The sequence below is a fragment of the Otolemur garnettii genome, unplaced genomic scaffold, assembly GCF_000181295.1.
Source record: "Otolemur garnettii isolate 467f Iridium unplaced genomic scaffold, OtoGar3 scaffold00168, whole genome shotgun sequence".
NCBI classification, from domain to species: Eukaryota; Metazoa; Chordata; class Mammalia; order Primates; family Galagidae; genus Otolemur; species Otolemur garnettii.
This window is the reverse complement of record NW_003852563.1, coordinates 3,419,628-3,433,893: the sequence shown is the minus strand read 5'-3', so window position 1 is coordinate 3,433,893 and position 14,266 is coordinate 3,419,628. Positions and strand designations below refer to the sequence as shown.

The 14,266-nt window shown below is 41.1% G+C and overlaps 1 protein-coding gene across 1 annotated transcript in view; it reads right to left on the bottom strand.

Moving 5' to 3' along the window:
* The window catches only part of USH2A (usherin), a 775,219-nt gene that overhangs the window by 16,835 nt on the left and 744,118 nt on the right, over positions 1-14,266 (bottom strand). The window contains exons 64-66 of the mRNA XM_003800142.1: positions 7,828-8,037; positions 5,797-6,035; positions 3,616-3,824 (exon numbers count right to left, since the gene is read on the bottom strand). Of these exons, the coding sequence (XP_003800190.1) occupies positions 3,616-3,824; positions 5,797-6,035; positions 7,828-8,037 (658 nt within the window). The remainder of the gene's footprint in view (positions 1-3,615; positions 3,825-5,796; positions 6,036-7,827; positions 8,038-14,266) is intronic.

The window sequence follows — 14,266 nt, the reverse complement described above, 5'->3', positions numbered from 1 at the left end:
GACCTCTTGGGGTCAGCCTCACACATTGGCCTTGGAGTGGACTGAACTCACCTGCAGAGGGAGGAGGAAAGAGGGAAGGGGAAGAAAAAGGAGGAACCGGGAAGGAGGAAGAGAAAGTTTAGGACTCAAGTCTTGAAGAACCTGCTCAATGGAAGGTCAGTCAACAAAGCTGACCAAGAACGAATATCCAAAGAGACAGAAGGAAAACCAGGCGAGTCTTGTCATTAAAACTAGGAGAAAGCACTTTTTAAAAAAGGATTGAAAGTTCAGTTGCCTTGAATGCTACTGCAGAGTCAATGAAGGCGACTCCCAGGGAAGAATGCCTCCCAGGTGGATCAGTGCAGAGGTCAGGGCAAGCTCAGGAGAAGATTTCCATCCAGGAGCAGGAAGATAAAGAATAAGTGGGAAGAGGAAAAAACATGGGCAAAGGGTGTGTAGATCATTGTTTAGAAAAGCTCTGCTGTGAGTTTTTATGAGAGGAGAGGCCAGCAGTTAGTGGTGGAGAAGTGGAATTTGTTTGTTTTAACAACAGAGATGAAAGCAGCTTTGAATTGAAGTGTGATACACTGAAGATCAAGGACAGAAAAGGGATGATCTGATCTGTGGAGAAGGGATGACAGTGACAGCAGGCAGGCAGGTTTGCTTGGGACAGAAGCAGAGCCAGCCCTTCCTTGTTGCTGATAGAGATGGTGAGAATGTGGTAGGCTGCCTGTCTGGGGTGGGGGAGCAAGTTACTGACTGACCTTCTCTTTCCCTGGTGAATTAACAAAGCAAGGAGGGGACAGAGGATAAAGGGAGGTGGGAGGGCCAGTTGTAGGTTTATGAGGAGAAAGGGTGAGACACAGTGGTGGGGGGGGGTTCAAGGAGGGTGAAGAAGTTCTGTAATCTTGACTACTGGCCAGGAATGGTGTCTTGTGCCTGTAATCCCAGCACTCTGGGAGGCCAAGGGCAGTGGATCTCCTGAGCCCGGGAGTTCGAGACCAGTGTGAGTAAGAGTGAGGCCCCATCTTTACTAAAACACAAAGAAACAAACAAACAAAAAGAAACAGAATAGCTAGCCTGGAGTAGTGGTGCACACCTGTAGTCCTAGCTACTCAGGAGGCTGAGGCAAGAGGATTGTTTGAGCACAAGAGTTTGAGATTACCGTGAGCTATGATGCCATGGTACTCTACCCAGGATAAGAAAGTAAGAGTCTGTCTCAAAAGAAAAAAAAAAAAGAAATCTTGACTACAGAGAGTAGGAAGTTAACTGACCAGGGGAACATAGTAGTATGGAGGGTGGCACTAAGGGCAGCGACCAGGACTCCCGAGTACTAACTGTACTTACTGGACATGGAACTGGCCTTAGTTGACAGCCACCTCATGGAGTCATTGTCTGACCCTTCGAGTCATTGCCTGCCTCTAGGAGCCTCAGTTCAGATCAAAATCTGTGTGACTAGATGAAATCCTGGAATTATAGTGCTTAGGTCATAGTCCTGCCTCAGTTTTCTCATCTGTAAATTTGGAAAACAACAGTGGGACCTATTTTATAAGTTTATTGTAAGATTATTTGTAAAATGTTTAAGCAGTGCCAGGAACAGAAAGAAAGTGCTCTCTAAATGTGACCTAATACTAATGTTCTGCCCTGTTTCTGCTCAAGACACATTAAGGCAGCGGTTCTCAAACTGTGTGTCGCGACCCCTTTGTAACAATGAAAATACATCATGGCATTAGGAAGGTTGAGAACCACTGCATTAAGGTCCTTGTGGGAGATGTTGGTATTTAAGCAATGCAGAATTCTTACTTTTAAAATGAGTATCATACTCAATGCCAGATAGAGTATTTTAGGTGAGAACATAATCTGATATCATCTTTCCTTTTTTTGGTGGGGAGACTAAGTCTCTCTGTCACCCTGTCTAGAGTGCCATAGCATCACCTTAACTCACAGCAGCCTCAAATTCCTAGGTTCAGGTGACCTTGTATTAGCCTCCCGAGTAGCTAGCTGGGACTACAGGTGCCCACCACAATGCTCCTTCTGTTTTTAGTAGAGACAGGGTCTCAACCCTTGCTCAGGCTGGTCTGGAACTCCTGAGATCAAGCCATCCACCTGCCTCATCCTCTCAGAGTGCTAGGATTACAGGTATGAGCACCGTGCCTGGCCTGATACAATCTTTCTGGAAAGCAAACATGAAAAATAAGTACCTAGGGCCTTAATATATTAAAATATTTGATGCAGTAAATTCTATTTGTCAAAATTTAATTTGAGAAGATAATCAGACATTCAAACAAACATTTGTTCATAATTTTTCTCATCACATTGATTGAAGTGAAATGCCATAAATGGTGAAATGCCTAACCAAACCAATATACATACGGAATAGCACATAGCCACTAAATTTGGCAGCTAATGGCTGCAGAGTTTTCTTTAATGCCATGGGATATGCAAATAACATAGTATAAAGTATAAAACTCAGAGTATGAAATTTTAATTACAATATGATATCAGCCATATAGTAAAAATTAAGCATTGAAAGGAGGTTAAAGTAACTGATTCTGCCAAAATAAAAGATGCAGTTGCGTCTGGGGGGATTGTAGGCAGGACTGGCCTCCTGGGCCTGTGAGCTGTGCACTTGCACAGCCTTCTCGTCCAGGAGTCCCGGGCGTAGTCTGAGGCTCTGCTGTCGCTACCTTAAAATTCTTAATAATTTCTGAACAAAGGGTTCCAGATTTCCATTTTCCACTGGGCCCCAGAAATTATGTAGCTGGTTCTGATAAATACTTATTTTATTCTTAATACTTTTTGTCTTTGCCATTTTTAAACAATAAAAGTATATACATTATAAAATCAGAGGAGATGTTATAGTTGTGCACCTCATAACAACGTTCTGGTCAACAAAACCCCATATGCAGCTGTGGCGCCATCAGGTTATATAGAAGCGACCCTGCATTGGTGTTCCGCCTTTTATTTTTACTGTAACTTTTCTACGTCTAGGTGTGTCTAAGAACACAGATACTTGCCATCGTGTTAGAGCTGCCCACTTCACTAGAATGACGTGCTGCCCGGGTGTGCAGCTCAGGAGCTATAGAAGTGTAGTAGGCTATGCCTTCTAGGTTTGCCTAAGTGCACCCTAGAATGTTCACAAGACAGTTGCCTAATGAGCCATTTCTAAGAATGTAGCCCCATCGCTGAGCAAGGCAAGACTGTATTTTATAAATATGGAAGGAACCCCCAGTGAATTAGTTGATTTCCTTTTCCTGTGCTCAGTTGCTTTTTGGCTTTTCCTAATAGAACCACAACTCAATGTTTTCTGGAAATACCAGGGATTACGCCATGTAATTTAAAAAAGAAAAGGAGTGGCAAAACTTCTTTCTAAAATGGTCTATTTTCTTTCTTCCTATTCATTAACGTCCTCAAAATTGATTTTTCTCCACCACTACATTAAAAATCTCCCTAAATTGGCCCTTGACATATTATTAAATCCAGTAGGCATTTTTCTCCAATAGTCATCTTCGTTGATGTTTCAGCAGCATTCAGTGTAATTGAACACTCACTCAATCCTTTTCAGCAAGTGTTTTCCCCTGGTTTTTTCAGGACCAGCCTCTCCCAACTACTCCTGTAGCAGCCGCCTGTACTCACGTTCTCTTTGGGTGGTGAAGTGGATCCATTCGGAAGCTGTGCTGCCCACCTCGTTGTGTGCCAGCACTCTCAGCTGGTAGGTGGTGTAAGGCTGGAGTCCCCCGAGGCTGGCTGTCTGCCCTGGCCCTGTATACTTTGTCTCTGTTTGGCTGGGAGTACAGGGCAGGGCTGAATCAGGAGAACAAGCCAGTTGGAGTTGGAGCTCGTATCTAAAACAACAATGAATATATGGAATGAAGACACTCAATGGGATTCACTTAACTCTCCTTTAAAAACTGGTCCTATTTCGCAAGGGGACATTTTGTTTCCATTGAATTACAAAGTCTTTCTATTTGCAGGGAACTGCTCTCAGAAACACTATTTGACCCTATTGGAAATGAGCAGCAAGTGTAATGAGAGAAATGATCAGAAAAGCCGCCGTCTATACACATATCACGGTTACTCAGCAAATAATAATCCTTGTTGACAGAGATATTTCTCTCTTTGAAGAGGAGAGTGATACATTGTTCTTCTCTGTTTAGAATAAAGACAAGTTTTTGCCTCAGGATGATTTTGAGTAAAGTAACTTCTTTGTACTTTCCAATAGTGAGTGGCTCATTATAACATTTTAAATTATGTGAAATAACTTAAACATAATTATTTATGTTTAGGGCAATTTTGAGTTAGCCACAACTTTCTTTCCTTTTCTTTCTTTCTTTTTTGGGTAGAGTGCTATGGCATCACAGCTCACAGCAACCTCAAAATTTTGAGCTTGAGTAAGCCTCTTACCTCAGCCTCCCAAGTACCGTGTTTCCTGGAAAATAAGACCGACCCCCAAAATAAGCCCAATAGGATTTCTGTGCATTTGTTAAACAGAAGCCCTACCCCGATAATAAGATAGGGTGACCAGATGTCCCGCTTTTGGCGGGACAGTCCTGCTTTTGAACAATTTGTCCCACATCCCCCAACATTTTAAAAAAGTCCCGATTTTTGGAAAGAATGCACGAGTGGGTGGGAGAACAGGAAGGGAATATATGGTTTTCGGCTGCCATGTGGCTATTTCTCCAGAATATGAGTTTTATATTATTTTTGTTAATTTTATAATGTTAAACTGTAATAATAACAAATAATTGTTCAGAAGTGATTATCAAGAATTGCTTATCAAAGTTTGCATTGTTGTCAGGCCCTTCCCTGCCCCGCCCCTGCCCCGCCCTGCCCCATCCCACCCCTGTCCACCCGCCCCCATGCCATGTTGTCCCGCTTTACAAATGTTAAAATCTGGTCACCCTATAATAAGGCCCACCTCGTGATGGGCATGGCTATGCAGCATATCTGAATAGCCACGCCCTGCATTTCAGTGTGGAGCAGTAAGGAAGACTGGAATACTTTTTATCTGCCAAAGCTCCTTTCTCTGAGCCATTGGCACTTGTGCAGGTGCGCGAGTGGTAACCGTGTTGCAGTCATCCTATTGCACACATTCGAACGGCTAGGGGAAAGGAGTTCATGCATCACTAGCACCAGCCCCACCAACAAGGTCAGCTCCCCCTGTCAGGTTCCAGAAGAAGATGACTTAACTGTATTTGAATAAATGTAGATTGTTGGATTATACTTAATAAAATAAGACATCCCCTGGAAATAAGCCCTAGTGTGTTTTCTTGAGAAAAAATAAATATAAGATAGTGTTTTATTTTGGGGAAAACATAGTAGCTGGGACTTCGGGCATGAGCTACACCCCAATTGTTTGTGTGTGTGTGTGTGTGTGTTTTAGTAGAGATGGGGTCTTGTTCTTGTTCAGGCTAGTTTGGAATTCCTGAACTCAGGCAATTCACTGGCCTTGGCCTCCCAGAGTCCCAGAATTACAGGGGTGAACTACTGTGCCCAGCGTAACATGAGATTCTTATGTTCCTGGCAAGGCCTTTAGAATGAATGATTCTAGGGATCTGCGAGGAGGAGTGTATTCTTTCAATGAACACAAAGATACTGCCTTGTCTTTTTAATGCAAAAATGATTCTGTTGTTTAACTTTCTATCATTACTTGACTTTATGATTTAAGTATGTTGTTGGAAGCATTACCACTCAAACCGATGTATTTGTCTCTTTTGCTATATACAATAAGCAAGTCCTCCTTCAGGAGAGCTGGGTAGCTATATGTCTGTATGCAAGCCTTGTTTAGTTTGTTCATTTTTCTGACTGAGCCAATACCTTTGAATGACACCATTGGGGAACAGGGCAGGAGTCCACTGGAAGGAGGCCATCCTTGAGGACAGTGTCTGAATCTGCGGTAAGGACAGTCCTGAGGGTGGAGCCGGAGGAGTTCTCAGCTCAGCTGTCGGCCCCTTGCTGCAACAGTTGAAGCAGGTGCAGGCCTCGACCCCAATGGAGTAGGTGGTGAAGGGCTGCAGGCCGTGAAGAGTCTGCTGGGTGGCCATGCCTTCAGACAGCTGGGGAGGAAGGAAGACTGGATGAGGCAGGTTCAGAGATCAAAGACAACTGGTCAATGCTATCAAGAATCCCACTGCATATGTGCTGAGCACAGGCTAGACACTTTGGGAGATGCAGCATTCATCCTCAAGAAATTGCCAATCCGATTAGAGAGTATGACTTGAATAGTTGAAAGATATTTGCAATATCATAACAGTTAAAAGAAAAGCTAACATGGGAATGGACAGATGAAGTGAAGTTTGAGCTACGGTAGAAATCACTAGGCATAAGAGCAGTTATTATCCATTATCACAGAAAGGTACTAGAAGGTGGCACAGACCACACAAGATATCAGTCATTCTGAGATGCTTAGAAGATGCCTTTTCAAAAACTAAAACCTGTATTTGAGTTACATTTTCAGTCAACATTCACCAATGTCCATACGCTGCCGTAGGTTACTTGCATTTAATTTCTGGATCAAAAATCCCCTCAGATCGATGTTTTGAGTCAGGTACACGTATATTTAAAAACTTTTGGAAGTCCATTTCTTTCTCTGAGGGAGTTGGGCTTTATCACAGCCTTCTCTCAATCATCTTTGTAGAATTACGAATTTTTTGGTTTATGTGGAGCAAACTTTGACCTCATGTGGTTTTATTAAGTACTCTCTGAACCAGAAGGGTTCAGAAACTAGAAATTAATTTTCACACTGACATAGTAACACAGAATTAAGAAGAGCTGTTATTTGAAAAACGCATACAATGCACTCCCAATATAAATTATTTTAGTTTATTAACGTTATCGTTTTATAAGCATGGATAATCAAGGGTTGATTGTATTTACATCATCTATATTTATTGAATAGGAAGCCCTGTGGAAAATATGCTAATATTCCCTTAACATTCTGTGTCAGCCTTTCTTGTATGTTAGTTATCGTGCAAATTGTGTTTCTGTACCTGGCACTCTGGCCTTGGAGGATTTCTCTACACTTGCCCAAATTGTTCTCTAAATTGTTCTAAATAATTTATAATTTACTGGGGTCTGCGCAATCTCTATTTGAGGTTTGTGTGAACAAAGTATAATCTCCACTTACTCATGAGAATCATGAAAGTATCACAAGCTGTCCCACAGGGACAAGAGACTCCGTCCTGCCCGTTCTCAGTCTCATCATTTTAGGAACTGGCCTACTTGTTTCTTTGCATCCCTTCCAGCTAGTGGCTTGGTAAACGTACAGTGTGGGAGCTGATTTCCCCAACACTCTCCCCCATCTTCCCATGTGCCCCGAGTGGTTAGTGAACCAACAGTGGAGCCAGAGCTGCTCTGATGGAGCCATTATGCTTTCTCTTCCCAAGAGCTAGAACTTCCTGGAATTCTCCAGAGCAAAGACTGCATTTCCAATGTGTTGCTGAAATTCTGTGCGTGTCAACATGGAGATTCTGAGAATCTTCTTTGCTCTGTTTTGTCTTCTATTAACATTTACACCACTAACAGTTACCATTACTCTTGTTATAAACCACCATCCTGTTGTTTGATCTGTGTTTTCTAATTAAATTAAACCAACTTAATTTGCTTTTTCTAACTTCTTCGGTTTATTACATTTGTGGCATCCTTACCACTGCCATTGGCCTTGCTCTCCTGGAGAGTGTACATATTTCCTAACAGCGTTCTTTTTCTTCTATGAGAGATCTTTGTACTATGTTCACCAGAGGACAAGAAGAGAAGGATGAGAAAGAAAGTTCAGGAAGAAAATCCAGAGCACCACGGTAATAATTTTTAAAAATTATCCGGTCCTGGATTTTCAGCTCTGCTGCTCACCACCGCCTGGGCCCCGCTGGCGTTGCTGGAGAACAGCCGGTAGAGGCTGACGGGGCCGTTGGGCTTCACAGGGGCACTGATGTTGACAACTGCTTGGGTAGAAGAGACCGTGTGGAACGTGGGGGCTCTGAGACCTTCTGGGGGCGCAGGCCCAGTTCTGCACCATGTCCAGCTACTCGGGGCTTTTCCGGCAGAATTCACTGCCCAGACCTCCAAAGAGAAATCAATAAGACCCATCATAAGCCAGGCACCATCAGGCTGAAATAAAACAAAACAAAAGTGGCACCCAAAGGCAACTAAACATAAGAGGAGATAAACTTTGATCTTGCAACTTCATAATCACCAGGGAGAGCACACTTTTCCCCTTTTATTTATTTTTATTTTCTGCCTTTTGCCTCTTTAACCAGGTGAACATACAACGGGGTGTTTAGGATTGCCAAATGCAGTGGGGTTGATTAAGCCTAATGAAAACTCCACTCATCTCAAGGCGGGAAGTGGAGTGATTTTGTCAGCTTCTGCAAACTGGATGGGTCTGCAGACTTCACAAAACTCAGCAGTTCTTAAACACCATCCCCACCAAATCTGCATGAAAATTAAATTTCCTTTCATCAAGGAAGGAATAAACATATGGAAGGATGTATAATCTTATTTATCAAGAACCATTTGTATAATTAAACACGAATATCCTAAAAGGTTGCCTTAGGTCATCATTTGCATGAGTAAGTAATTTGTAGAGTGTCAGGTACAATAGACAGAGTAGATGGATGTGTGAGTGTATAGGGTTAAATTAGGCCCAATAACAGCCAACTACCCAGTGATCAATCAGAATGATAGATCTAAATGGCAATACAAGAAGACTGTCTGCCTGTTTCGGCGTAGGAGTATTCCCTTAGTAAGCTTTCACGGGAAAGTCTAACTCCAGGAAATTTTTTCTTACTGAATGTCTTCTACACCTATATTTAAAAAAATTTACCCTCATGCTTTTAAAGACAAGTCTGGAAAACTCGTTTGATTCAATAGTACATCTCAGGCATGCAGTATTAAAAATCAACGCAGAATGCTCAAAATAGGAGATACTGTCAGAGAATATTTTGTCATGAGAGTTTAGTGAGACTTTAGTTTTGTTTTCATTTGTTTTGCTTTTACATTAATAATATCTCCAGGACAAAAAACATGAGAGAGATTTTTAGTAGTTAGGCCAACTCTTATCAGTGTTTCCATACCTTTTCATTTTTATTTTTGGCAGATTCCTTTGTAAAAGTAAAATTTCTGATGTTGAATTGTTTTGGGGTTGCTGTCAAATGCAAATCTCTAGCCCCTTGCTGATAGGATTGCCAGGAGCCTCATTTTTAAAGAGACAACTAACCTACCTACATAGACCAACCTGCTCTTTTCAAGCTCAGCTATGTCCTCTCTTCATTTGCATAATAATCGTTCACACTTGTATAAACTCTACCTTTTTCCAAAGCACGTTCACTGATGTTAGCTTACTTATTCCTTACACTGGCACCCTTGTAAGCTAAATGGAGAAGGTATTATGCTTTTTAAAAAATGAGGAAATTAAGGCTCAGAAAATTTCACCATCTTGTTCAAGGTAACACAAGTTACAAGAGCGGAGACTAGGACGCTGTTCTGCAGTCCTCTTTCCAATAAACAGCGGTCACCCAGAGGCATAAACAAAGCACTCAGGATCACGTACATTAAATGACGTGTAAACAGACAAATACCGCCAACTCTGGATTAGGTGAGGTCTCTTTAACTTGCAAGGATGGATAGACATGTGCAAGTTGTCTCAGGTGAGGGAGGTGGATTTTGATAGGCACAGGGAAGTCAGGAGGCAGAAACTGCATTGGTGGTGGAACAGCCAGACCTCATGCAAGTTTTAGTAGAATTTGTATAATACAAGTGCGGCCATTCTTGTAGTTCCCATATGAAATGGACAAGATCTGTCTTCAGGGTAGGGAGGGTAGGGAAGGAGGTTATTGATGGGGTCAGATGACAGGGCTGATGAGGGGGGGTGCCTGCCTGAAGAACAGCATCTTTAACTGCAAGATTTGAAAAGTCAGTATTTGGGGGATGCAGAATAAAGTGTAAATATTGATATCAACTTTTCTTTTTCTTTTTGCCAAGAGTAGGGCTTTGGTTGATAATTTGAAGGCATGCAGGATTTTAATTGGGGTTACAATGGATGAGGAAGAAAATCAGGAGCAAATGCCACCAGGTATAATAAAAGAAAAATCCAGCAAGTTGCCAATGAATTACTGAGCACCAACAGGAGTTAGCAGTGGTGCAGGACTGTGGTATTAATACCTGTGGTATTAAAAGGAAATGACATAAAGAAGTATAATTCATAGAAAGCGCTCAGCACAGTGCTGGCTGTGGGTTATGAACATTAACTTTTCTTTCATTTTCAATGTAGATGTAGAATCATAAATACTCTTAAGGCTTCTTAATGGTGGTGCCGTAGACAGTACCAAATCTCCTGCCTTTCAGTGTTCCGTGAGCTTTTATTAGGTAGACTCCTGTTTCCAAAATGTGATTTAATCCATATTTTAAAATACTTGGGCCTTTATGTTAGTGTTTTGCTATATTTCTTTACCTATTTCTCTGGAAATGCTGTGTTCTAAAAACTACACCATACAAAATTTCCATCACTAACTGGGTACATAGACAGGATCTTTTGTCTTTGACAGGAGTCCTTTATAATACATGATTCTTTTTCTTAGACTTTCTTTTTAGTATTCAATCAATTTGAGATCAAAATAGCATTCATATAAATCAACACGCTTATGCAAAGCAGGATCAGCCTATTTACATGAGCTGCTATGAAAATGAAAACAGGCAGAATGAAGAGAAAGCTGGCTGAGATAATGAAGTATTATGAATTTCACAAAACTTGTACCACAAGGCAGGGGCTCTGTTATACCAAACCGCTAGAAGCAAAGGAAAACAGACTCTGTGAATAAGATCCTTGCCTTTGTCTCTGTCTCTCTGAGTTTGTCTGTGTCAAGGTTAAAAAACGGTCCTTTGAGGGAGGGGAGGGGAGGGAGGAGGATGGGTGGAGGGAGAGTAATTGGTGGGACCACACCTATGGTGCATCTTACAAGGGGTACATGTGAAATTTACTAGGTATAGAATATAAATGTCTTAACACAATAAGAACATGCTGTGAAGGCTATTTTAACCAGTTTGATGAAAATATTTCAGTATATAAAACCAGCACATTGTAGCCCATGATTGCATTAATGTACACAGCTATGATTTAACTTAAAAAAAAAAAGGTCCTTTACCCAAAATATCAAGGTGGACTTTTGTCTACGTCCAATGAAGTAAGACATAAAAGAACTGAAGCATAGTTCAGGGTTCAGAATAAAAATACTAATAGTTTGGCCGGGCACTGTGGCTCACAGCTATAATCCTAGCTCTCTGGGAGGCCGACATGGGGTGGGTCACTTGAGCTCAGGAGTTTGAGACAAGCCTGAGCAATAGTGAGACCCCATCTCTACTAAAAATAGAAAAACTGAGTCAAGAGGATACTTGAGCCCAAGAGTTTGAGGTTGCTGTGAGCTATGATACCACAGTACTCTACTCAGGGTGCCAAAGTGAGACTCTGTCTCAAAAAAAAAAAAACAAAAACAAACAAACAAACAAAAAACAACTAATAGTTTATCCTTGTTATTTCTACTGAGAAACCATGCCCCAAGTTTGGATCCATCTTTACAAGGTAAAAGAAGCAGCAGCAGAGAGATTGTGAGGGAAATTTGGAGCACTACGTCCTGATCTTTTTGTTTTAATGAAAGGATATAAAAATTAAAAAAAGTAATATTTTGTGAACAGATACAGAGTTGCCTACCATATTGCTCTCTCTCTCTCTCTGTCTATCTAATCTGCCCATCACCTATCCACCAAGCCAAGGGTTTGTATCCCGAGAGTCCCCTCACATAACCCCTGGATACACAAACACAGTGTGTGGGTGCTCGTAGAAAGAGGGGTCATTAGGGGAAGAAAACGAGGTAAGACTCATGAATTTCATGACCAGGAGAAAAAAACAAAGTACTCTTTAGCTTTAATTTATAAATATCTTTATACCTACAGCATCTAGATTGAACACATATTTATTCTTTTATATTAAAAAAAGAAAGCTGATGGAAATTGCCACTGGAACACTTTCACTGTTTGGGGAGTGCACACTGCGTGTGTGTGTGCGTGTGTGTGTTTGTGTGTGTGTGTGTGTGTGTGTGTGAGCGAATGCGCAGGTTATGGCTGTGAGAGTTAAGAGCTTCTCAGTGAAGAGCTGCTGAAAAGGAGAACAAGTTAATGAACTGGCCAAGTTCATTTGTTTTCTTCTTTAAGTTTTCTTTGGTAACCATGAAAAGAGTTGCAGTGTGAAAGGTTATAGAAAACACAAACTGCTGTTAATAAGCATAAAATAACTAACATTGTTTTACCGCAAATTCTGTAACTTACTAGCAAAATGGTAGATTAACACGTCAGTTTTCAACATGATTTGTTTTCAATGTAATACGTTTTTTAATCCAACTAGTGACTATTCCTGTCTTCATGCTTCTTGTCCATGAAAAACAAAAATTGTTCTTTTATTTACTCCTTCTCCCCCAAAGGACTAATTACTGGATTTTGCCTTAAAAATTTTTAATGACATGAAGTGTCAACATCTGCCACTAAACTGCCATAATAACATCGCTGTGAAAACAATGAATTTAATCCATTGTCCCTTCTTGAAAATTGCCTCTTAAAAATCTTGTTTAAGAGGAGTCCTTGTCAACATGGGTCCTTTAGCCAAGATAATTAAAGTCCTTTTGAGTCCCTGCATCAGATTTTCTGGTGAGGACTTTGGAGCTTGCCCTTTCAACATATTTCTAAGCGATTCTTGTCCTCAACTGAGTTTGAGAAACACAAAGGGCTATGTGTAGAACCAGGTACAGACATTTTAAAAGGTATTGCAACAATCCTGAGGACAAATTTCTATCCAGCAGCACTTAAAAGCCAACATCGTTGCTTATGAAAGCATGTGAACATCTTTGCGACAATTCACATCAGAAATAAGCAAAAATCCAACACGAGGAGCCACGCAGGTAATTGATGAGTAAACAGGTTGCATGTTAACAGGCAAACAATTAAATTATTTGTTTCCTAGAGGCATGTAATGAGATTGTTATCACAGTCCCATGAGAGGGACAAATAGATATTAAAAAGGTCCTTCCAATACCTATATTGGCTGAGGCCAACAGCTAATTCAATAGATTCGATCAAAATCACTCCTTCTTTCACCACCCCTGATTTATGACTTTGGCTGCAGTTAGTCATCACTCATTGCAGTTTGCTCTCCCGTGCTCATAAATTATGCCTCATAAATAAAAAGATACAATCAAGGAAATCATATCAATTCATCTACAACCTTGGAGTATATTTTCCCATGACGCTCACGCTAATGCCTGCGTACAGGGTAGCTTGTCACAGGTTTTGAATATGTTCGTATAGCAATATGCCAAGATAAGCTTTGCCAGAACTGTGGTTAAAGAGACTCGTGGCTAAAACGAGAAGGCAGTAAATTTGAAATTACATGATAATAAGATTATTTTATTTCACAAGCAGCCCCACGGGCTCTGGTCATAAAGGAATAACTTGCTAAAAAGCTCTATGCAGTTATCTCCTTAACTATCTACCTATCTGCTGTTCTTTCATCATCAAATGAATATTTTTCTGCATCCTTATTTTCATGGTCCTTTGCTGGATACGTTACAGTCACACTTTTACAGTCACAGTGCCGGGTCCTTTCATCTACAACACTTTGGATCAGGCAAGATATAACATGATTTTAATTGAATTCTAGGACCCAGGGGAAGAAGGGTGCAGTAGGACGCTGTCTTCCCTTCGACTGGCACTTTTGAAATTCAGAGATGTGAAGCTATTGAAGAAATTACAAGGCATTTCTTTAGCTAAATCGGGTCTTCTGTAACTATGAGGCTTAGCACACTGCCTTGCCCTTTGGAGTCACTCCGTAAGTATGAAGATGGCTCTCTTCTGACATCTGAGAAGGGAAAGGTGGCCTAAAGGTTAGTGAGAAATGCTAAAATTGCCTTAGTTCACTTTTAATAATAGTCATAATAATAAAAAATTGGACTCAGTCATTCGTCACTTTTTATCATTTACGTCTGCTGTGTCAGAGGGGAAACGGAGCCCAGCTCCATCTGGCTTTCTTGGGGGCCACGCAAAAGTAGTCATTAGGGTTATTGAGCACTTCCTCTACTTTTGTGAGTAGATTATAAGACCTAATTTATTTTATCCTCCAGACAATCCTATATGGTTGGTGTCATTATTCCCACTTTACCCGTGAGGAAACTGAGGAACGAAGTTTATGCAACCCGGTTAAGCTGGAAGGCCCATCTTCCACTACAGAGGTGTGATGTAAAGTCCCAAC